The sequence below is a fragment of the Cannabis sativa genome, chromosome X (assembly GCF_029168945.1).
Source record: "Cannabis sativa cultivar Pink pepper isolate KNU-18-1 chromosome X, ASM2916894v1, whole genome shotgun sequence".
In the NCBI taxonomy this organism is placed as follows: Eukaryota; Viridiplantae; Streptophyta; class Magnoliopsida; order Rosales; family Cannabaceae; genus Cannabis; species Cannabis sativa.
In genome coordinates, this window is record NC_083610.1 from 5,448,114 (window position 1) to 5,470,734 (window position 22,621).

A 22,621-nucleotide genomic window follows, 5' to 3' on the forward strand; every position below is an offset into this window, starting at 1 on the left:
AAAAACTGTTTAAAAAAATATTGAAAGTGATTTTTTTTTGTTTTTAAAATTTTGATTTCTAATTATAAAATTGAAAAGTAAAAACAGCTTTATAGAACATGTTTTTAAAAAATATTTTTACTTTTCCACTTTTAAAAACAGAAAACTGATTAAAAAAATGTTACCAAACGCCACCATAATTAATCAATGTATTGGAATGGTATGTTTGATCATTGTCCTAAATTATTTATAATTTTTGGAAATTGTACATAAAATTGTTATAATTACAATAAACGTACAAATATACAATTATGATATGTATATTCATCATCGTATAATAAGCTACATGAAATCTAAGTAAGTTGGTCATGAAATTAGTGGTAAAAATTATATTAAAAGAGAATTAAAATATCATTAATATTGTTAATGGCCGGATATCTTTATTTATTTTTTAAAAAAAAAGATACATAGATGAGAGTTTATAAAGAGAGATATATAATTAGTTATATTTTTTTAAATTTTTTTTTTTTTTTTTGAATAATTTATGATATCAAACTTCAAAACAATTATTTGTACAGAAAAAAAAAATCGCACACATGTCACTAAATGTTCAAAACCTATAGTATAGATTATTCTAAAATCGTCGAAAACAAATTAAATATATCTATTATAAGCAATTTACAAATAAGCACTCTATATAAAAAAGTTATAGTTATAATTTTTTAAGTGAGAACAATAAAATTGTATAGAAAGATAATGAGAGATTCAAAACTTTCACTTTATTAAGTGGTATGTTGTTCTTTGTTTGGTGTTAATTAATTAACTTATAGTTCTTTTGTCTTTGCAAATGAATTGTCTTAAAATTAAAAACAAGGAATAATAATGTTTTTTTTTTCTTTTCTCACAAACATATTACTCTTTTTTGAATACAAGGGTCTAATCAATACCAAACATTTTGGACCCAGATAGAAACTAAACTAGATTTTCATATATTCAGCCATATTAAGAGAACCTTCAACATAATTATTTTTTTTATATATATAATACATATATATTTTGACCAGGACCTAAAAGCCTTAATTATTTATGTTATCACTACAAAAAAATGTCACTTTTACTAAAGTTTGATATTGCACTAGTAAAATAAAATTTACCTCTAATATGTTGGCAAAAAGAATTGGCAAATGATCAACATTGATATTAGAACTTTTTCTAACATAAAATGAAAAGCGCTGTCAAAAATGATTTTTCCCAACACGTAAATACGCTAGTAAAAGTTAGATTTTAGCCACTGCAAATGTGTACTAGTAAATCTTTGACCTTTTTGCCAACGCAGTTTGCGAAATGCGCTAGTAAAAGTAATATTTCTTGTATTGTATATATATATGTAATTTTTTAAATTTAAAATAATACTAGGGCTATAAACAGGGCTTTCTCAAGCATTTTGAGAGTCTTGTGCAATATTTTAAATTTGGCTTTTAAAAAAAACCCTTATACATTAAGACTACAATTCTATTATTACTAACCTTTTTTTTAAAGATTCATTCATAAATTTTCACTTCTAAATTTTTTATTTATGTATATATAAAAGAAAAAAAATGAAAAAAAAATAATAGGCTTTTCTTTCAAAATAACAAAAAAAAAAAAAGCTTTAGAAAAAGAAAAATGTAAGTAAATGGCCATATTTCTAACTCTATAGATAGTTAATGTCCATTTTTTAAAATAATAAAGCAAATGTCATTTTTTACTTTTTAATACCTAAAATACTCTTCATTATTAAAAGGTATTATATGTTTTATTCCTTTAATAGAAATTATGAAAAACAATAAAGCAAAACCTCTCTACTGAATTTTTGTCAATTATTTTTTCATTATATAAAAGGTATTATATATTTTATTCTTTTAGATTTTGCTGCTGTTGTTGTTGTCTAATATATTATTTAACTATATAATTAATTTTTTATTAATATATCGTATGATATACAAACAATATACCTTAAATCAATATACATATATCACAAACTTAAACTAATATACTATTAAATGAATTGTTTTCCACAATATACAGTAGCATACAAAAACTATATACCACAATCATAAGCAGATATACCATAGTCAAAAATTAATATACCACCAGCATAGTGAAAAAAAAATTATACAAAAAACTTAATTTAATATTCCACAAGTTTTTTTTTTTCTTGTTCTTTCCTTCATGAAATACCAATAAACATAAAATTAATATACCTCAGTCAAATATAACTATACCTCATACTTAAATTAATATTTAATAATTTTTTTTCTTTATATCCTTCACGATAAACATATCACATACAAACGATATACCTTAGACCAATATAAATATACCATAAACTTAAACTAATATACTATTAAATGATTTTTTTTCCACGATATATAATAGCATATAAAAACTATATTCTGCAATCATAAGCATAAATACTATAATGAAAAATTAATATACCACCAATATAGTGGAAAATATATATATATACTAAAAACTTAATTTAATATTCCACATGTTTCTTTTCTTTTTCTTTCCTTCATGATATACTAATGAACATAAAGACAATATTTCCTAGTGAAATATAACTATACCTCAAACTTAAACTAATATTTCATATTTTTTAATTTCTGTCTTTCGTTCATTATATACCATAGCACATTAAAATAATATACTACAATCTTAAACTAATATAGTACCTTTCAGTTATTTCAAAATATATATATACCACCTTTCAGTTTTTTTTATTATATTATTGCACATAAAAACGATATACTATTGTACAAAATAATTATACCAAACACTTAATTATTCAAGGTTATAATTGTAATTTTATCATCAAATTTTTAACTAAAAGGACATTTTGTTAATTTTTTTAAAAAAGGGACATATATTAACTTAATTGTTAGATTTAGGGTCATTTTACATCTTGACCCTTAGAAAAATGAGAATCTTGTGTAATAGTTCAAGTTGTCCAATATTTTTGTTGATCCTTACTATAAGGAAGATAAGTTGAGCATTACTTTTTTTTATTACTCCTTAATTAATTATAACTGAAAAATAATTTTAATTGATAAATATCATCTTTTATAATCAAAATATTAAATATAATCTCATATAACCTATAAAAAATTAGAGTTTTTAACGCAAATTGAGTATAAATCAAATAGTAATAAAAGAAAAATAAAAAAAAATAAAAAAGTGTTTATATAGTGTAAGGGGCATGAGCTCCCTAATAAATATAAATATTTGATAATATATATTCTAAATTTTTTTTCTTATTTAATTGAAAATATATAGAAAAGAAGGAGAAGAAGAAGGTTGCTCTCATTTGAAGCAAACTAATATTTAGTACATTTTGCTTTTTAAAAGTTCAGTCTTTGATGATTGATGATCAAACTTTGTGAGTTGTTAAAATATTGATCTTTGTATACTTTCAATAAAGTACAGTTTCAAACATTTTTATAATCATCTTTTATTCTTCAAAAACATTTTTTATTTTTTATTTTTATTAACAATTAAAAGTGAGGAGAATGGAAGAAGAAGAAGACTAACTAAAGAAGAAAAAGGAGAATAATAATAAAAAAAAAAAGTTAATTTATTACCAATCTATGAGTAAAGTAAAATCTTTAACTTTTATTATTATTTTTTTAAAAGAATACTTTATTTTTTAATGAATAAGTTATTAAGAGTTGTCAAAAATTAATTGGTTTCTACCAAAAAAAAAAGTGATTCTACTGTAAAATCATTCTATTTTTTCTTTGAGAGAAATTAAGTTCATATTTTAAATTATGTATGTGTTAATTGTTTTTATTTAATTGTAAGTTTACATAAAAAAACATAACAAACCCAACACAAATTCATGTTCTAAAAATTCTACAAACACATTAAAATCATAAATCTCAAATTAATTAATAATTTGTCCACAAAAAAAAAAATATATCAAACTAATATTTATGTCGTGTGCAATTAGCACCCCAAAGAAACGACACTTATTTTTTGTCTTAAAGATTTACTAAAAACTACATGTTGTTTGCAATGATGAATTTTTGCTGCCATTCCTATTTTCAAAATTTGTTGTCGTTTTTATTGATTTACTATAAACAACATGTCGTTTGTAATAATAAGTTTTTGCTGTCGTTCTAATTTTCAGAATTTATTGTCGTTTATAGAATTGGAAACAAAACGACATGTAGTTAATAGGTTAGAAACTGAATAATAAACAAAACGAAAATTAAAACAGCAACAACCTTTTTGAGTTCTTTTTTTTTTGGTTGAAACTTCAAAGTGTAACGAGATAGATTAATTTGCTGTATAAATACCAAAATTTAACTCTTAATACTAAGTTTAATTTTTAAGTTATATTTATAGAACTTCCGTAGATTTCTAGCCGTTGAGTTTGAAGTAAATAGTAGTCACTTGGTAGTCTCTAATTGGGCCAAGTCATTAAGTTTTTATTTAAAAATTAATTTAAATTTACCAATAAAAAATAACAAATAACTTGACACTTAATGGTCTGTCAAAAATTAAATTTAGATATTTATCTGCAACTGAGAGTTAGTTAAACTTAGGTATTAATTAAGAGTTTTTATAAAAATACTGAATTTTGAGAAAAAAATTATAATTTTATTGTGACACTAATTTTTTTACAAAAATACTGTCTTTTAATAAAACAACCGTAAAATAATAAAAGAACAATTAAAATAACAGTAAAATAACTGTAAAACAACAGTAAAAATTTAATACAGTACATAGCATTTTTTAAAAAAATTACGTCCCACAATAAAAAAAAAAAAAAGAAGTTGAAAATTTCTGGTGTAAAATCCCCATTAATTATGCCGAAAATTATTGAACAAGATAATATTGGGCCGAAATTCTTTGTTGGTCTATTGTTAATGGGCTTTCGCCTATAAAGTTTCATCAGGCCTAACTGAGCAAGCGGCCCAAGTCGGCCCACTGCTAGCTGAATAACTACGAAAAACGATTCACTGACTCACGATTATCACCACTTTCTTCTCTTTTTTTTTTTTCCCCTTTTTTTAACAAACTTAGTTTTATTCATTTCTAAAAGAAAATTAATAAAAATTCTTGATAGGTGCTGAGAAATGATTAAATTAGCTTCAAAAAGTGATATTTTTCAAAGGCAAACTTTCTTGTATGTTGGCGAAAATCGAACAATTATGAACACCCTTTATTTATTGGAATATGTTGGGAGCAAACTCCATCACATGTGTTGTTACAACGCTTGTTTCGGGATTAACCCCTTTTGTCCAAACCGGGGTCTCGGGTTTTATTCATTCATTCATTCATTTGGAGTTCAATCTTTGAACATCTACCAACTGGTAAAGATCTCCTCGGCGTTGCTTCTGCAATGGGAGGTTTGTCCTAAAGTTTTGAACCGAAAAAGTTAGTCAATCCCCGACTCGTTAAGTTTAGAAACTGAAAACATAGTGAAACACAAACCTTCTAAGCTCAACAGTGGAGTAATCAATCTCTGCGATGATTATCGTCTCTTCGTGCTCGGTAGTAGCAAGAACTTCTCCAAACTGTTTCAACCAATGTTTCGGTTAAGGGTTTTGTTATGTTAATAACACGAGGGTAAAGAAGCTAATTATCGTGATCAACTCACCGGTCCAACGAGTGTAGAGTGGCCCCAAGCTACGTACCCGGATTCAGTGTCTCGAGCGGGTGAACATGTCGCTACATACAACTGAAATACTAAAACTGCTTATTAGACAAACGATTTAAGAGTATAAAGAAAACAAACATGTTATTGAATTCTAGAGATTTTCTCCAACAAAATCTTAGAAAAAATCTTTAACATTCATTTCAATTGTTGAAACAAAAACAAAATAGATAGTCATAGCCTAGTAATATTATACCGCTCTTATTGTGAGGTCCAAAATTCAAATCTTTCTTTTATCAATATCAGAAGAAAAACACAAAATAAAACTTTTATGCCAAGAAGAATCCTTAAATACTTATTTAAGTATAATTTTTTATGGTAATAATACTTAATTTATATTTCTGGAACTTCCATAAATACTACAATTAAGTGTCAAGTCAATAGTGACATTGGTTCAGGTTATTAAATTTTTATATTTTATTTAAAAAAATATTCTAAGTATACAAAAAAAAATGACATGTGATATTGACTTGACACTTAACTATAAGTTACAAAAATATAACTTAAATATCATTACCGTCAAAAATTAAACTTTAAGTATTTAATATTTGTAACCGGAAATTAAATTTAAATATTTACGCTACAAATTACTCTTGATACATAATATGAAATTCATGTTTTTTTTTTCCAAAGAAAAACAATAGATTTGTTAATACCTGATTATCTGCAGCCCTGCACATGACAAATGAAGGAAATCCAATAAGAAAAACTTGATATATGGCTGTAAATACCCATAATAAAATCTAAAGAACGAATTTTTTTTTCGGGTATTTGGCGAAACAGCTTCTTTCTTTTTCTTTTAGTCAGCATTTTCTTGATAATTTATTGCAAAATAGAGAAATGGTCTATTTGGACTAGTTAATAGTTTCTTTACCTCGCTCTCTGTAGTAATTCCCAATGCAAAGGTCCGGTAGTCATGTTGAAAGCCCCGGGATAGCATAGCAAGTGAGCACCTAAAAATCAACAACTTCTATGCTGTCAAGTTCAATAATTTGTTTCCCGAATAAAGTGTCGAATTGGTTGTTCGGAAATTGTAGGAAATCAAAATAACCATGGTTTAATAAAATACCAACCTCTTGCTGCATAAATCATTGCTAGTTCCTGGAACCGAAGATCGTAACAGATACCTATACCAATTCTTCCCACATCTGCGTAAATTTTTCAAACGAATAAGAAAATTGTATTCCCTTTTTTTGAAAACAAATGAATAAGATAATGTGATCATGATGACAAACCTGTGTCGACAATTGTAGGAGTCTGGCCAGCAGTAAGAGTCTTTGATTCAATGAAAGTAATCTTCCCAGGAATGTCAATATCGAAAAGATGAATCTGCAGTTATAGGAATATGCAATTTACGGTTACTTATAAAGGAAATATTTCGATGGGATTTTTCGCCATTCAAAATATAAGCTGCTCAGCCAATTTCATTTTCCGTAAGCATAAGAATTCACAATGTGGTGTGGTGGATGAGATAAGAGAACCAGAGGACACGGCCAATGATACAACCACTCGGGTAGAACTCACTCCCAAAAGCTAGCTTAAGAAAAGAGGATGCCCAAGTAGTTATATACTACTAACCAATCGGTCAATGTAGAATCCTAACAATACACTCTCCTTTGGAGCCAACATCCACGGCAGACCTACGGCCCTTTCTGACATCGGCCCCACTACCACTTGATACCACCACTTGGGTAGTGCTCAAGTATTATATACTATTAACCAATCTCATACTTTGTCAATGTGTGATCCTACCAGCTGATTAAGTGATTTTAAATATCAAAGACACTGAGATCATCATACAAACCCAATTGAAAGATATAAAGAACCACATAAATTCATTGGCTTCATTGGGATGTTGTCTCACATATCTAGATTGATAATTCCACTAGAAAGTTTTTAAATACTACCAAAAATAATGACTAAAAGAGATCAAGACCTACCTTTCTGTGTTTAGCTTTCAGCTTTCCATCAGCACCAAAAACACAACAAGCATTGTACAACTTATCTCCGGAACGCTCTGGTATAGATCCACCAACTATGGTGATCTTCAAAACCCGAGCAGCTTCTGAAAGCATGGCTGTTGATGGAGATGCATCGCCGCCCGCATCAATGTCTTCAGCATAAACAGGGAAGCAATCGTTTGAATAAGGACTGTTCCATATTTCCTGACATAAAACAAAGCAATCATTCTTTTCGCTCAAAATATTGTTCAGTTAAGAGGTAAATTGAAGTTAACACTCTAGGGATATGGACCATTGCATTGGGAATGATGCTAACTCTTATTTAGTTGCCAAAAAATGTGCAAACCCTTTTTCTTTTAACAATTTCATTCTAGGCAATTCAACACACATCACTATAAGGTCACATTTGGATTGTATAACTGGACTATATAAGATACGTAAAATTTAAGCTAATTAGGATTTTTTGACTCTGAACTTTGAAATGTACTAAATTGTACCTCCGAACTTTTCAAGCCGTTAAAAATCTCATGTGAACTATTGAGATTGTTGGATTCAATGAAATTTCGTTCAATTTTACTAGGGCATTTGACATGGATAGAAGTTCTAGATGCACGATTTGGTACATGGACAATCACTAAGTTAGGCATTCATTAGTAAACTTGAACAAAAGAATTGGACAGAACTGCTTAAATCCAACAATCTTATTAGTTAGAGAGAATTTTTAACAGCCTAAAAAGAAACCACTTGGCACATGTAAAAGTTCTGGGAGAAAATCCTAATTATCAATGGAAACCTCTACAATCCTCCCTTGTATATGATTGAAAAGCTTGAGATAAAATTACACTTTCTCTAATTATCTTTAAATTCAATCCAATTCCACCTTTCAAACTAACAACCAAATTCAATGAACAACAAGTCAAGATTCAAACACAAAAAAATACAAAGTAAACATTTTTACAAAACTCACTGGAAGTAAAACAAGCTTAGCACCCTTTTCAGCAGCTTCCTCAATGGCCTTCCGAGCATGAACAATGTTCCTCTCCTTATCATTAGTCACCGATAATTGACAAAGTCCAATCTTAAACTGACCCAGATCGAAAATTGGCCCCAAAACCCCAAAACCAACAAAACCCAAATCAATACAAACCCCAATTAGATGAAAAATTCAAAGAACAGTAAATAAAAAACTTGCCTTTGAGAGTGGTGGAACTGGCAAGGGAAGAGCCGGTGGTGCTCGGGCCTGTTCTGGGTTGTAGGAGGAGGAAGCCATTGGTGTAAAGGAGAAAGCTTTGGTGGGAAATGGGAGCTTTGTAGTGGAATTGAAAGGAGTGTGATTGAGATTGAGGAGAGATGGGCGAGAGAGAGTGATAAAGGTGAGATTTTTGGAGATTGTCAACATTTCATTTCACTTTCACTCAAAAACTCTTCTCTGATGTTGCTTCAAACTTTTCCACTTGATTTGAGATTACTTTTTCTTTTTTATTTTCTAAGATGGATTTTGAGATTTACTTGAAGATAAGTGAAAAAAAAAAACTACTAATTTGCGATATAAATATTTAAATTTAAATTTCGGTTGTAAATAAATATTTAAATTTTTGATTTCGTTTGGCTTAATTTTTATTTTTACTTATAGATAGAAACATAAAATGAGTATAAGTTTCGACTTATTTTTACTATTTAGATAACTATTATATAAAGATTTTTTTTAATAAAAAATATTTTTTAATATGTTTGGATATCGTTAAAAAAAATATTTAGTAAATTAAAAAGGGTTTTTTTTTTCATTGTATCACTTTTAATTATATATATTTTTTTTTTTTTGCATTTGTAATAATCAAAATATTACGTTATTATTTTCTATTACGTTAGTCTAGATAATTTTATGTGGAAATAGTGATTAAATAAAATATGTTATTAACTCATTAAAAAAAATAGTATTCTTTAAAAATTGTAAGAATAATTATGTCATTTTTCTAATTTAGACTTATCTAATTGATTATGGGCTTAAAGATTTAGTCCATGTTTGGACTTATAAAGCTAGGATGTGATATATTATTATTGTTACTGTTATTATTATTATTATAAAGTTACTAGAATTGTTTATGATGTACCATTCTTGATATAATAAATATGTAATAGTAATAATTAGGGGTGTTCATTGGATCACATCCAATGGATTTGGACCCATCCGATCCAATCCAATTATTTATTGGATATTGGATTTTGCCATATGATCCAATCCAATTGAATTGAGTCATCCGATCCGATCCGATCCAATGGATGTATTGGATTGGATCGGTTCCATCCATTGGATGCTTTAACTGATTTTTTATTGGATTGGATTGGATCCAATGGATGAATCCAATCCATTTTAGCCATGATTTCATTCAAAAGAAAAAAAAAATATATGAAAAAACATAATTTAAAGCCTAATAATCCAATAATAAACAATAATTTAATCCAAATTCAACCTAATTTTCATAATCCCATAATAAAAATATAACAAAAATCTAACTCAATAAGCAAAAGTCTTAATAAACAAGTCCAATACATCAAATGCAAATATTATATAAAATATTAAATCAATGTGTGCAGGTGCACAGTAAAACCTATTAATAATTAATATATATTTTTTTAAACAAAATAATTAAATATATAAAATTATAAATATTAAATATGATTGGATGGACATTGGATGATATTGGATTAGATCGGTTCGGTTATCCATTGGATCGGATATCTCATCCAACATCCGATCCGATCCAATTGGATTTTTAAAATTTGCATCCAATCCGATCTAATTATGATTGGATATCCGATCCTATTAGATCGGTTGGCATTGGATCGGTCGGTTGGGATTGGATTGGATGACTTTCTGCACACCCCTAGTAATAATATCTATAGAATTTATATGAGAGATAAGTCTTATTTTAAATTAGTGATAGTAATAATAGGTGGCAAGGCTTTGAGTTAGTCTTGGTCATTATGAGAGACATGTATATAGTTTTAGTTGAGAGATAATGGAGCTAAAATTTTGCTAATTAAGTTTTAGTCTTTGCATGAAATGTGTATCTCAAATTCAAAATTTATCATTAGTTAGAATACATAATTGTGCACGTGGGGCCATGGAAGTTGAGAATCATTCACATATATTATGCAGTTAACACAATTCCAAACCTAAGCTAACTAGTCTACACGTGGGAGCCAAGGAGAATGGAGTGGAAGAGGTTGATAACTATAATGAATTCAAATTTGAAAGCATTTTATATACCCGACTAATATGAGATTGATTCACTTGACCGAGTATGGTGGGAAGTTAGGAGGTTTAGTTATTTATTAATTCATTTTATATCTTAGCTTAGCTAGAGACCTATATATAGAGCTTTGGGTATTCATTCTTCACTCACTCATTACTTAAGCTATCACCTATCAAAGATTACTCTCTCTTTCTCATTTCTTGCTACTACTCCCTATTTCGTCTTTTATGCCATAATATTCATTGCTTATTAACTCACCCCACCATCAATACCATCATCATTCATCATTTTCTCTATCATCATTTTTACAATTTCCTTTTTTATCATTTCACCATCCTCTCAAACACTATTCCCAACCAATTATTTCATCTCCATCATTCTTGTCATACTCACATATCACCACCACCAACCTCTTACTTATTTATATATAGATACTCCACTATTATTTACCTATATATATCAACATCATCACCACCATTATTTTCCTGCCAGATTTACTTTTTAATCTAAGGTATCATTCTATAATTTTAGATTTATAGATTCAATGTTAAGGTCTTGTATATAAATATATATATTTATATTTATATATACCATTGTAATATGTTCTAATTAATAAATATGAAATTTAGGTTTTTCATAAGATAATTTTTGGTTCTCAAGGATCACTTTTGCAATCAAGCAAGGATCTCCACAATCGAGGTAAGGAAATTAAGTAGAAAAACATAAGTTTTCTATATGTAATAACATTCATAGAAAGAGTGGGAATAGTAAAAGAGAAGTTAACTAAGGTCTTCTGCCTGACTCTTTATTGTTTGTTATTTAATGTACTGTATATTATATATTTAAATAATATGTTTATAAGATTCATGTTATTTATGTATGTTTACAGTATTAGAGCATGGCCATTGCTAAAGATATATATATATTTAAATAATATGTTTATAAGATTCATGTTATTTAAGTATGTATGTAAATAGTGTGTTTATAAGATTCACATTATTTAGTTATGATTGTTTTGTTATTTAAATAATGTACAGTAGTTTGACATTACTTAAATTAGGCAGATTATAGTTTGTATGACATGGTTTGACCGAGAAGATAATGGTTAAATACTTGACTGTTGGGTCTATGTGGTTGATAGGGGGCCATTTAGTAGTGGGTACGATTTTACTGAACCCAGCCCTCCGCCATGTAGTCCAATAACTCGGGTTTATTTGCCAAAGTCAGACTTGGGCATAATCATTATTATGTGATCCAGCTTAGAATCTAGTTATTAGTTACTAGTGATAAAATTAAGTTTATGTATTGCTACTTATCTAAATATGTGCATGTACGTTTTAGTTGTGTTTTATTTATGTGACTACCTGACACATATTTGCTTACTGAGTTTAGTAGCTCACCCTTATTAAATTACCATGTGCAGACCAAAGTAACTGAAAGTCTAGAATGCCGGTGGCGAGTGGAACTTTGGACGCTTGTGTGTGTGAACTCGCTGAGGGCCATATAACTGCGGGCGGTCTAGGGCGCTCTATTTATTTATTTACGTTATTAAATTAATGTCGCAATTATTTTAGTTATTATTTATTATGTCTTTTGTACGAAAATTGGCCAGTTGTGAACATTTTCAAGTATTGAATAAAAATGCGACATTATGATTTTCCGCGTTGAACGCTTGTAAATAATATTAATATTTTTATAAAAGTACGAGCGTTACAGCATTTTTACAGAATTATATATAGAAACTCCTATTGTAACTAGCGCTGCAACCTAAATCGCAACAAAAAATCGTATAGAAACCCCTTTGCAACTAGCGCTGCAACCACTTTAGAAACACAAACCGTAAATTTGAAAAAAAAAAAAAAAAGTTAAAAAAACAGTATATGGAGTAATTCTCCAATTAAAAATTATGTAAATTATTTTAATTTTAGAAATAGTTTCTCAAAAGTCATTTTAAAAGAAGCTACAAATCTTAATTTTTTCCAAAAGAACTTTTAAATTAAAAAGAATGTTTTTTATTTTTTATCCAAACACATCTAGAATGATTTTTATAATTCTAACAGCTAAAAAAAACTTATATAAACTAAGTCAAACAAGGTCATTTAAGTTATAATTATGAAACTTCTATAAGTATCTGACTGTTAAGTGTTAAGTAAATTGTCACGTGACAATTGGTTTAGGTCATTAAATTTTGTTTTTTTAAAAAAATTATTTTAAATATACTGATAAAAAATAACATGTGGATAATGACTTGACATTTAACGGTATCTAAGAAAATTTTAAAAATATAACTTAAGTATTATTACCGCTAAAAATTAAACTTAGACATTTATTTTAAAAAATGGTAATGTATTATAAAGAAACTAATGACTAATTGAGTTTCAAAGTCTAATATGGTGGTTTCCCTCTCTTTGCACTACTTTTGGATTGGATATTTTTTCATTTTGTTTTTATTAGAAAAATTATAAAATTTGTAAGTTTGGCTTTGGGCATAGAAAGACTAAGCCTGTGACTAGAGTACAAAAAAAATTATTTTCTTTTAAAATTGTACATTTTTTATTAATATTAAAAAATACTATATTTAACTCTAAATAAGGGATTATTTTTTTTTTCTTATGACCCTCTAAATTTTAGGGGCACCTGAAAATGGTTCCATTAATTATTAATTAGGCTAGCAAATATATGTGTTACGATAATAGCCAACCATCTATTTTTTTTTCATCCTTATAATCTAATCAATATATATTACACCAACATAATATATATTAAAAATAAAAGCATAGCTTAATTACAAATAATTAATTATTTATGTAATAATTAAAAAATAAGTAGGCACGGTTCTCTTGGCCTTATATATAAGAACAAAACATGACAAGAGTGTGTATTATTACTATGTTGTGGACGTGAAAACCTAAAAGAGTTCCTCTTAGAAGATCTCAAAGTCAAACATGGTTAAAAAAAAACCCAAAGCTTTCCATATTCAATTAAAATAGAAAGATTTCTAGTTAACCCTAATTCATCTCTAAATGGGGAACAAACACTTAACTTCTACTTCTTCTTCTAATACTCTTAGAATAGACGATCACAACAACAACAAAATGAGCCAAACTAGTATAGAGACAGTAGTCTGCGTGAAGCAAGACCAAGCCCCCGAGGAGTGGGACGAGAGCATGCCACTGCCTGGTGACATCATCGAGGGATTCTCTGAGATAGAGAATGGCGAGGATGAGATGTTCTTAGCTATCAAAGCCAAGTCCGAGTTGAGCTCCCAATTGGGAAAGATTATTAGCCAACATGGTCATGATGTGGTTTGGATTAAGGTGAAGCCCTAACTAGTTTGTGACTTAGCACAATTTATAAAAACATATATTTGTATATTTAATATAATTGTTTTAAATTTTTAATGATCTAATTTTAAATAAAAATTCTGAATCTATCACTGAAGGTAAGAAGAGGTCAAGATGTTTTGAAGTTGCATACGCGTGTTGTGCAAGACAAGGGTTCGATTTTGCAAAGAAAGTTTACTATTAAGGCTCATATGGATGATAGGCATGTTGTTGTTTTAGGGGATTTGACTTTGGAACAATGTGCTGAGTTGCAAGGTATGTTTAATTGTTTTTTTTTAAAAAAAAATTTTATTTTGTACTTAATAGTATACAAATTGTTTTGTGGTAATTTTAATTATAGTAAAAAAAATAATTAAAATTATAACTTTTTCTCTTCAAAAGTTCAAAGAAGAAGTTAAACTTTGTGAATTTGATTTACATTATATGAGTTAATTATTTTGTGAATAAATATGTTTATTCTTATAATATTAATATGCAAATTGCTCATTAATAATTGAAACCTAATTAATAAAATATATTTCTAAACACCAAATGATTTATCAAAATAATCATAATATGTTTCTATTCTAATTCAAATCTAACAAAGAAATGTATATGTAAATTTGTGTATTAAAAATGAGGTAATTAGATTTAGAGATTTGGAGTTCCTAGATTCTTTTTTTTTTTCTTTTGGAGACAGGTTTTTTAAATTTAATTATACTTAAAAATATTTCGACCAAACTCGATTACAGAACCTAATAATTTTAACATTTTACAAAATACAAAATTGAAAGTTAATTTTTTAAAACGTGAGATCTAAACAAGTAATGAATCAAAACGTAGAATGCAAAATTGTATAAATCGGTAAAATATTATTTTCTCTATACTATTCTTTCTTGGTATGTTATATTTTTAATTTACTTTCTCAATAAGTTACAAATATATATTAACATAGTGTTACATATTATCAATTATCATAATCAGAGTTGGCTTTAGGCTAAGATGGGCTAGGCCCGTGCTTAGGATCCACCTATCTTAGAGACCAAAATAAAAAAAAAAAATATCTTCTAAAAATATACATATTTTTTTAATAATTTTTAAAAAATATAATTTATTCTTGGGATAATTTCAAAAAATACAAAAACAATAAAAAAAATATATATATAAAAATGCGGCATGTACAGAATTTTCAATACTTTTATAGATTGTCAGATTTTATATTCATTAAATACGGTCTTTTATGTATTTTTATGTTGTACTCTTGTTATTTTGTTGTTAATTTTTTGTTATGTGTATATTATTTTTTTTATGTTATTTTGATGTTGTTTTTTTGTTACTTTTATGTAATTTTTTTTGTTATTTTTTGTGTTTTTATAGAATACCTTAAAAATATAAAATAAAATTGTAAACGTTAAAAAGTAAAAAAAAAATTACAAAAGTTAGTGTTTTATGTAATTAATGATCCAATTTTTTTTTCTTAAGACCTATTTCAATTCGGAATAATTTAATATTCAAAAAAGTTAACCTTCATTTTTTTGATTGGGAATGTTATATATATTAAACAGAAATGAGTAGAAGTGTGGTGATTTCCAAGTGTAGAGAGTTCAACAAAAGAGGAGTTAAGTATGATTGGAAAGTGAAAGTAGATAAACACTTACCATACCAACGTTGTACAGTCATTAGTAGTATTTTGTTCATGCCATTTCATGAAGAAGAAACCTCTAATATTCATTCCACAACAATAGCAAGATCCATGGCTTGGTTTACAGCAGCTCTTTCTTCTGGTGTTCCTCTTGTCTTTGTTAACATCCAAACTGAACAAATCATTCTCAACTTGGTAATATTTAACTATATTTATATATTTATTGACCCTTTTTTCGGTACTTTTGCCCTACTAATAGGGGTGAATCTGTTTTTCGGTATGTCGAGAAATTATAATTAAAATTTTGAATAATTTATTGTGTCGAAAAATAGGATTCGAATAATCAGTTGCACGTGATGTAACTGATCGATTATTTTGAGCTCTATTTTTAACACTACAAAATATTTGTAAGTTTTTGAAAATTAGTAGGATGTTTGTTATATATAACTTAGGGTTATAATTTCTCTATGTAGCAAAAATATAAATAAAAATGATACTCACATTGTAGAATTTCCTTTGTTTTGTATCTTGACTTTTATAAATGTTTGTTTTTTTTAAAAAAAAAAATATTGAAGGAAAAGGAGAAAGAAAAAGAAAAAGAAAAATGTAATTGGAGTCGGCAACAAAACCAAAATACGTCTTTCCGAGTATTGCAAGGTGTAAGGCTCTGGTTTCTACCAGGTGTATCTGAGGTTTCTATAGAATTGATACCTAAACTTGGCGAAGAGCGATTTGGAATGGACTTTAAACGCACAGAAGAAGTAAGAAAATTAATTAATAATAAGTAGAATAGTCTATGATAAATCTTATAAGTTTAATAATATTCTTATATTTATATTTTGAATTGTTATTTAAAAAATTTGATTGAAGCCCATTTGAAACATGATTTTAAAGGAGTTACATATAAAAAGAGAAAGAAAAAAGAAGAATATGTTTGTTATTTTGAAATACAAAACTAGATAATTTATGAACAAAATTGATGTTTTTTGAAAGAAAAAAAAAATCAATTGCCTCCAAAACTATAACACTTTGTTAAGTCCTATTGAGTTTTAACTCTGAATCACTTCACAATTAATTAAATTCACAATCTTATATAAGTCTCACATCTATTCAAATGTGAGACATTCTTGTACTTGGTGCTAAACTTTGACATACATGCCTTTGTTCACACATTTACACAATCATTTCTAGGGTTTTATTTGGGTGTTCTCAATAACAAAAGATTTAGCAGCCGATAGAGCGGGGTTGCGCAACTTATATGATGAAGCATACACGAGTGGACACATACTTGTGCTATCTCGTTTGGAAAAGAAGACCTTAATACCTTCTCACGTGTGCGCTGAAGGGCTCATAAATTGTTGCGACCACAACGAAATTAGGGCAACACTCATGTCAGCCATTGAGCAAATGGAGAAGATTCAGCTCCATGTTATGGCATGGCCCAACCAAGCACGCCCTACTACTCGAGCATTCAGTGCTGCTGCAACGCTTCGACCCCCTATTGATGATGTTGCATCAGCATAAAAAATATCAATATCTCTTTGTCTTGTATAGACTTTTTTTTATTTTATTTTCTCTACAACTATTATGTAGTTGGGTTAGGTGTACTGTGTATATACATTGATGGATAAAATAAGATATAATGACATTAATGAGTCTCGCGTTGAAAAGTAATTTCTAGGAGTGTTTAGTTAAAAAAAAAAAGATAAATACTATTTTTTGGATTCTGTATTTTACAAAATTTATTGATTTGACCATTTGTTAAATGATAATTCAAAACCTGAGTTTTTTAATATAGTACAAAATAGACTCTAATTTTTTTTTTCAAATTATTAAAACTTAATAGTAACCAGATCTGGATATTATTACCAAACTGGTTTCATCTCTTCAAATGAGGTGGGGGCTCTGGACTCGGGTCTACTCTACCTGTCCCGACACATTTGTGACACTTTTTATTCAGTCTTTGTCGAATCAAAGGTAGATAGAAGTATTTGAAGAGAGCTCGTAGGTTTGATGATTCATAATATTCATAAGATCGATAGTTTATAAGTTACAAGCTACTACATGGAAGAAGTTGTAGATATAGCATTGACAAGTAAAGATTTTCAGTATCCCAGGAATCAAAGCCCCTGGTCCGGATGGATTTAGCAGCTCCTTTTTTCTGGATAATTGGGAATTGGTCGGCCAAGATGTAATTGAAGCAATCCTATCAGCCTTACATTCGGGACATATACTGAAAGAAGTGAACTCAACAGTGCTCACCCTCATACCGAAGATCAAATGCCCTAACAAAGTGAGTGAATTCCGACCCATAGCTTGTTGTAATGTCTTGTATAAAGTTATTACCAAGTTAATTTGTAGTAGACTCAAGCACATATTGCCAGATTTGGTTGCTCAGAACCAAGGAGGATTTGTTCAAGGAAGATATATCGCCCATAATATAATGATATGCCAAGATTTGCTAAGGCATTATGGAAGGAAACATTCAAGGCCCAACTGTATGATTAAATTAGACCTTCAGAAAGCATATGATACACTAGAGTGGGGATTTCTTGAGGAGATGCTAATTGTTATGCAGTTTCCTAAGAAGTTTATACAGTTGATCATGCAATGTGTGTCTACTCCGAGGTTCTCCCTTCTTTTCAATGGCTCTCTTCATGGCTTTTTTGAAGCCAAGAGGGGGCTAAGGCAGGGAGACCCCATGTCCCCTCTCCTATTTGTACTTGGTATGGAGTACTTGAGCAGAATAATGGGAGTAGTGGGAAAGAAGAAGGAATTTGGTTATCACGAAAGATGCAGAACCATGAAACTAACACATTTAATTTTTGCAGATGATGTATTATTATTTTGCAAGGGTGATTTCAGCAGTATTCATCTCATGCTACAGGGTTTGAAGTTGTTTTCTCAGACATCTGGTTTGCTTCCTAATAATAGCAAATCGACAATCTATTGTAGTGGCATGGAGGAGAATGAGATTCAAAGAATAGTTAATGTCTCGGGATTCACTAAACAAGAGGTACCTTTCAAGTATCTTGACATCCCTATATGTGCCAAGAAAATTTCAGCTACAGAGTGTAAGATTCTTGTTGAAAAGATGACTAGAAGAATTAAAACATGGAGTTCTCGAAACTTGTCCTTCGTAGGGAGAAGTGTGTTGATTAGCTCTGTTCTTATGACCATACATACTTACTCATGGAGTTAAATTTTGCTTCTTCCATCAAAGGTTGTTCATGAAATAGAGAATATATGTAGAAGTTACTTATGGAAAGGTACAAGTCAAATGGTTGGGTCAGGAAACATTGCTTGGGCTAAGATCTGTAAGCCAAAGTCAGCAGGGGGAATTGGTTTCTTGAGTATAGCTGATTGGAACAGAGCTACTTTAATCAAGAACATCTGGTCAATTACAACAAAAAAAGACAACTCGTGGGTCAAATGGGTCCATAGTGTCTACATCAAAAATGAAGATTGGTGGGGATACAATGCCCCTCTCCAAAGCAGCTGGTATTGGAGGAAGTTAGTTGAGCTTAAGAATGAGCTCAAAAACTGAATTGATCTTGCTACCTTTATCAATAATAAATATATGATTGCTGCAGGTTACAAAATGTACAATCAGGCTGAAAATCATTACCATTGGAGCAAACATGCTTGGAATAGACTCAATATTCCTAAGCATTATTTTGTGGTGTGGATTGCTTTGCTGAATAGACTTAAAACAAAGGATAGGTTGCTCAAATATCATATTGTATCAGATGATAGATGCTTATTCTGTCATGGGAATTCTGAAACTGTTGAGCACTTGTTCTTTGACTATTCTTTTTCACAAGAATGCATACATATTTTAGAACAGTGGTTCGGTTGGAAGATGGCCCTCACTCCATTACAGGGGCTGCTTCAGAAATTGGACAGAGTTAAGGGATACAAATTTTGAAAGAGAGTGATTATGGCAGGTATAGCAGCATTGGTGTACAATATTTGGCTGACCGTAAATGATATATTGTGGAATGAGGTGGCTGCTAGTGTGCAAAAAAATTTCTAGCAAACAAAGTGGCAAGTTAAGAATAGAATTTCTTTTGTTATGCCAAATAATGTAAAGAAAGAAGAAGTTGAATGGTTTGAGAAGTTGTAAGTAATAGTGGAAAAGTGTATAGAATCATATGACATCTCTTGATAGTCATTAGGTGTAAAAATTGTTTGTATGGAATGAAACTCTGATTCATAAAAAAAAAAAAAAAAACGAGTAAAGATTTTCTATGAAATAGTAGAAGAGAAGAACATCATAATCATAAACTTAGATAAATTTTTAGCTCTTATCAAAAGTATTGTATACAATTAATTGGATAAGATAATAGTTACATCTACTATGGAATTTGAGTTTATGAATAATGGTAAGTCAAAACATACGTATCGCACACATAATACCATCTTACACAACTACATTAATTAAGAGTTATCTCTCTTAACTATGTGAAGTCAAATATTAATATTGTGAATTCGTTAACTAAAGGATTAAATAGAGAATTGATAGTTCGTTGAAAAATCATGGAGAGGATGAAACTAAAGCTCTTGAATGAATAGTGAACACAGTATAGTTGGTTGGTGATCCCAATATATAGGTTCAAGTAGGACAAAATTTGTAAAAGTTGCTTGTGAAGAAAATGTTAAGTTATGTTTTTAATGATTTGTATGTGTTGAAATATTGTGCAGAGTATGTGGGTACTTTCAAAGTTCAATTAAGAAATTGCTTACATGAGAGGGAATATGGGTCAATTATATAGGAATTGAATAGGTTAGGGCTCAATTCCTAGGAAATCTCTTAATTAGGATATTTTTTAGGACCACAACAAACATAAAAGTGAGACTTAAAAGTATGTCAAGAGAAATTCTTGTGTGTGACATATCATTGTTTACAAGAATGACAGGAAACAATTCAAATACATCGTGGTTATTGATCAATAAAGTAAAGATGTTTACACAAGATGGTTCAAAGTGTAACACCTATCTATCTTGTTCAGGTTTCAAACGTTAAACTCTATCACATCACACTTGAGGAACTGTTAGAAAATTAAATGAAATTAGTTGTGGGTGTTTTTCTTACAAATGTAAGGCTATAAGTACACCTCAATGATACCATAACAAATGTTTTATATCGAACTCAATTGATGGTTAATGACCTAAATGCTACGTGCGAGTATTGTCTTGCAATATAAAATGATATTTTACTTAACTATATTCATCATGTTAACTATTAAATATTAGGCATCTCTAAGATTGAACATCAAATTAATTCAATGTTACACTAATTAGGGCTGGACACGGGTCAGTTTTTGGGTGGTCGAGTTTGGATTTTTGAATGTCGGTTTTTAAAATGTATAACCAAACTCGACTTTAGGGTGGTCAAGTTTGGCAGGTTTTGGGTCGTGTACATTGGGTTTTGTGTGGGTGTGTTGTGAAAATTATATTGCTTTATAATTGCGCAAGTGTACACAATCACAAACAAGTAATACAATGATAAGTAATCAAAGTTCGTCTCCACAGGGACTTTTTACTAAATAATGTTAAATCAACTAAAAGTAATTCCAAGAATTTCAAATGAAAATAAAATAAAGTCACACATTAATGCACGAGAAAAATTTATTGCTTTGATTCTAAACTTGAGAACTAACTTTTTAAGCTAAATAAACTAAAAATGAGAAACTAAAAGTAATTAAAATGGTGGTAATTTCAGATTTGGAAATTAGACTTGGGTGATTAATTTCCACTTGTATGTCCCAGTTGATACAGCAATGACCCAGCAATGACTCAGCAATCCTGGCAGAGTTAACAAATTTCAAAAAAAACCAGCAAGCTTTTTCCAAAACTTGCAATATACTATTCATAATCTCAACAATGCATTCCTACATCAGATTAGATCACAAATAGTCCAATAAAGTATCAAATCTTTAGTTATGCATGGTAGCAAAATATTCCTATTTCACTACTAATTAATACCTAAAAGAAAAGGTAAAAATCATGCATCAATTAGAGGGGTTCAACTAGGTCTTGCTTTTCCAAGTAAGATCTAGCTTGCTAAATGTTAAAAATGGCCAAAAATTAACATTCATTCAACATTTCATCACAACTAATTGAACTAAGACAAGATTACTTCATCATTGCAAAATAAGAACACTAGTCCATACAAGGGTTCATAACCACCCAAATCTCAAAGAGTTTAGTTCATAGCTGAAATTAAAAACAACAAACCAGAAAATAAATTGTTCATGGAGTTAAAGAGCAAATTAGAGAGAAGAAAATGATACAAAATGAAGTGGAGAGCAAGAGAAATGAGTGGTGAGCTCAAATCCTTTATTTGGAAGTTGCCGTCTTCTCCTTCTTCTCAATCTTCTTCTTCTTTCTTTGTACTCTTTTTCTCTGTACTTAATTTCTTTTTGCTGCTGTAAGCTTTTCGTACTGCTCATTCAAAGTGCAGCCAGCCACCTCTAATATCCTCCTCTTTTCCTTTTTGCCCCCCAACTAGGGTACTAAAGTTTACCCTAGTTGGAAATCCAAGTCACCACCCACTTGTCCTTCATTTTCCACATATTTGTTGAGTCAATAGCCAAATTCCGCCACCTCAGATCGTTTTTCTTTTCATTAAAGCCAGCTGGACTATCTGCCAAAATAAACTTACTGGGTTGACAAATTGCTACGCAATGATTGCTATAGCAATGCCAGTCAGCAATAAGCATTTTTCTGCTCATTTTTCTCCTTGTCCCAAA

At 29.2% G+C, this 22,621-nt stretch overlaps 2 protein-coding genes and 1 long non-coding RNA gene across 3 annotated transcripts; 2 read left to right on the forward strand and 1 right to left on the reverse strand.

Moving 5' to 3' along the window:
* Positions 1 to 5,093: 5,093 nt before the first annotated feature.
* LOC115706428 (omega-amidase, chloroplastic) lies at positions 5,094 to 9,234 on the reverse strand. The gene is made up of 10 exons (XM_030634081.2): positions 8,837 to 9,234; positions 8,612 to 8,728; positions 7,624 to 7,848; positions 6,919 to 7,012; positions 6,757 to 6,831; positions 6,558 to 6,636; positions 6,340 to 6,355; positions 5,627 to 5,707; positions 5,461 to 5,543; positions 5,094 to 5,382 (listed from the first exon to the last, which is right to left on the reverse strand). The coding sequence occupies exons 1-10, from the start codon at positions 9,041 to 9,043 to the stop codon at positions 5,304 to 5,306; spliced, it is 1,056 nt and encodes a 351-aa protein (XP_030489941.1). The 5' UTR covers positions 9,044 to 9,234; the 3' UTR covers positions 5,094 to 5,303.
* Positions 9,235 to 11,002: 1,768 nt separating this feature from the next.
* Positions 11,003 to 12,558, forward strand: LOC133031666 (uncharacterized). Its single transcript, XR_009684754.1, has 3 exons — positions 11,003 to 11,412; positions 11,531 to 11,600; positions 12,325 to 12,558. It is a non-coding gene; the product is annotated as an uncharacterized LOC133031666 (long non-coding RNA).
* A 1,182-nt stretch (positions 12,559 to 13,740) lies between these two features.
* On the forward strand, positions 13,741 to 17,510 carry LOC115718050 (uncharacterized). Its single transcript, XM_030647017.2, has 5 exons — positions 13,741 to 14,218; positions 14,344 to 14,500; positions 15,790 to 16,061; positions 16,448 to 16,627; positions 17,058 to 17,510. The coding sequence occupies exons 1-5, from the start codon at positions 13,925 to 13,927 to the stop codon at positions 17,388 to 17,390; spliced, it is 1,236 nt and encodes a 411-aa protein (XP_030502877.2). The 5' UTR covers positions 13,741 to 13,924; the 3' UTR covers positions 17,391 to 17,510.
* Positions 17,511 to 22,621: the final 5,111 nt, after the last annotated feature.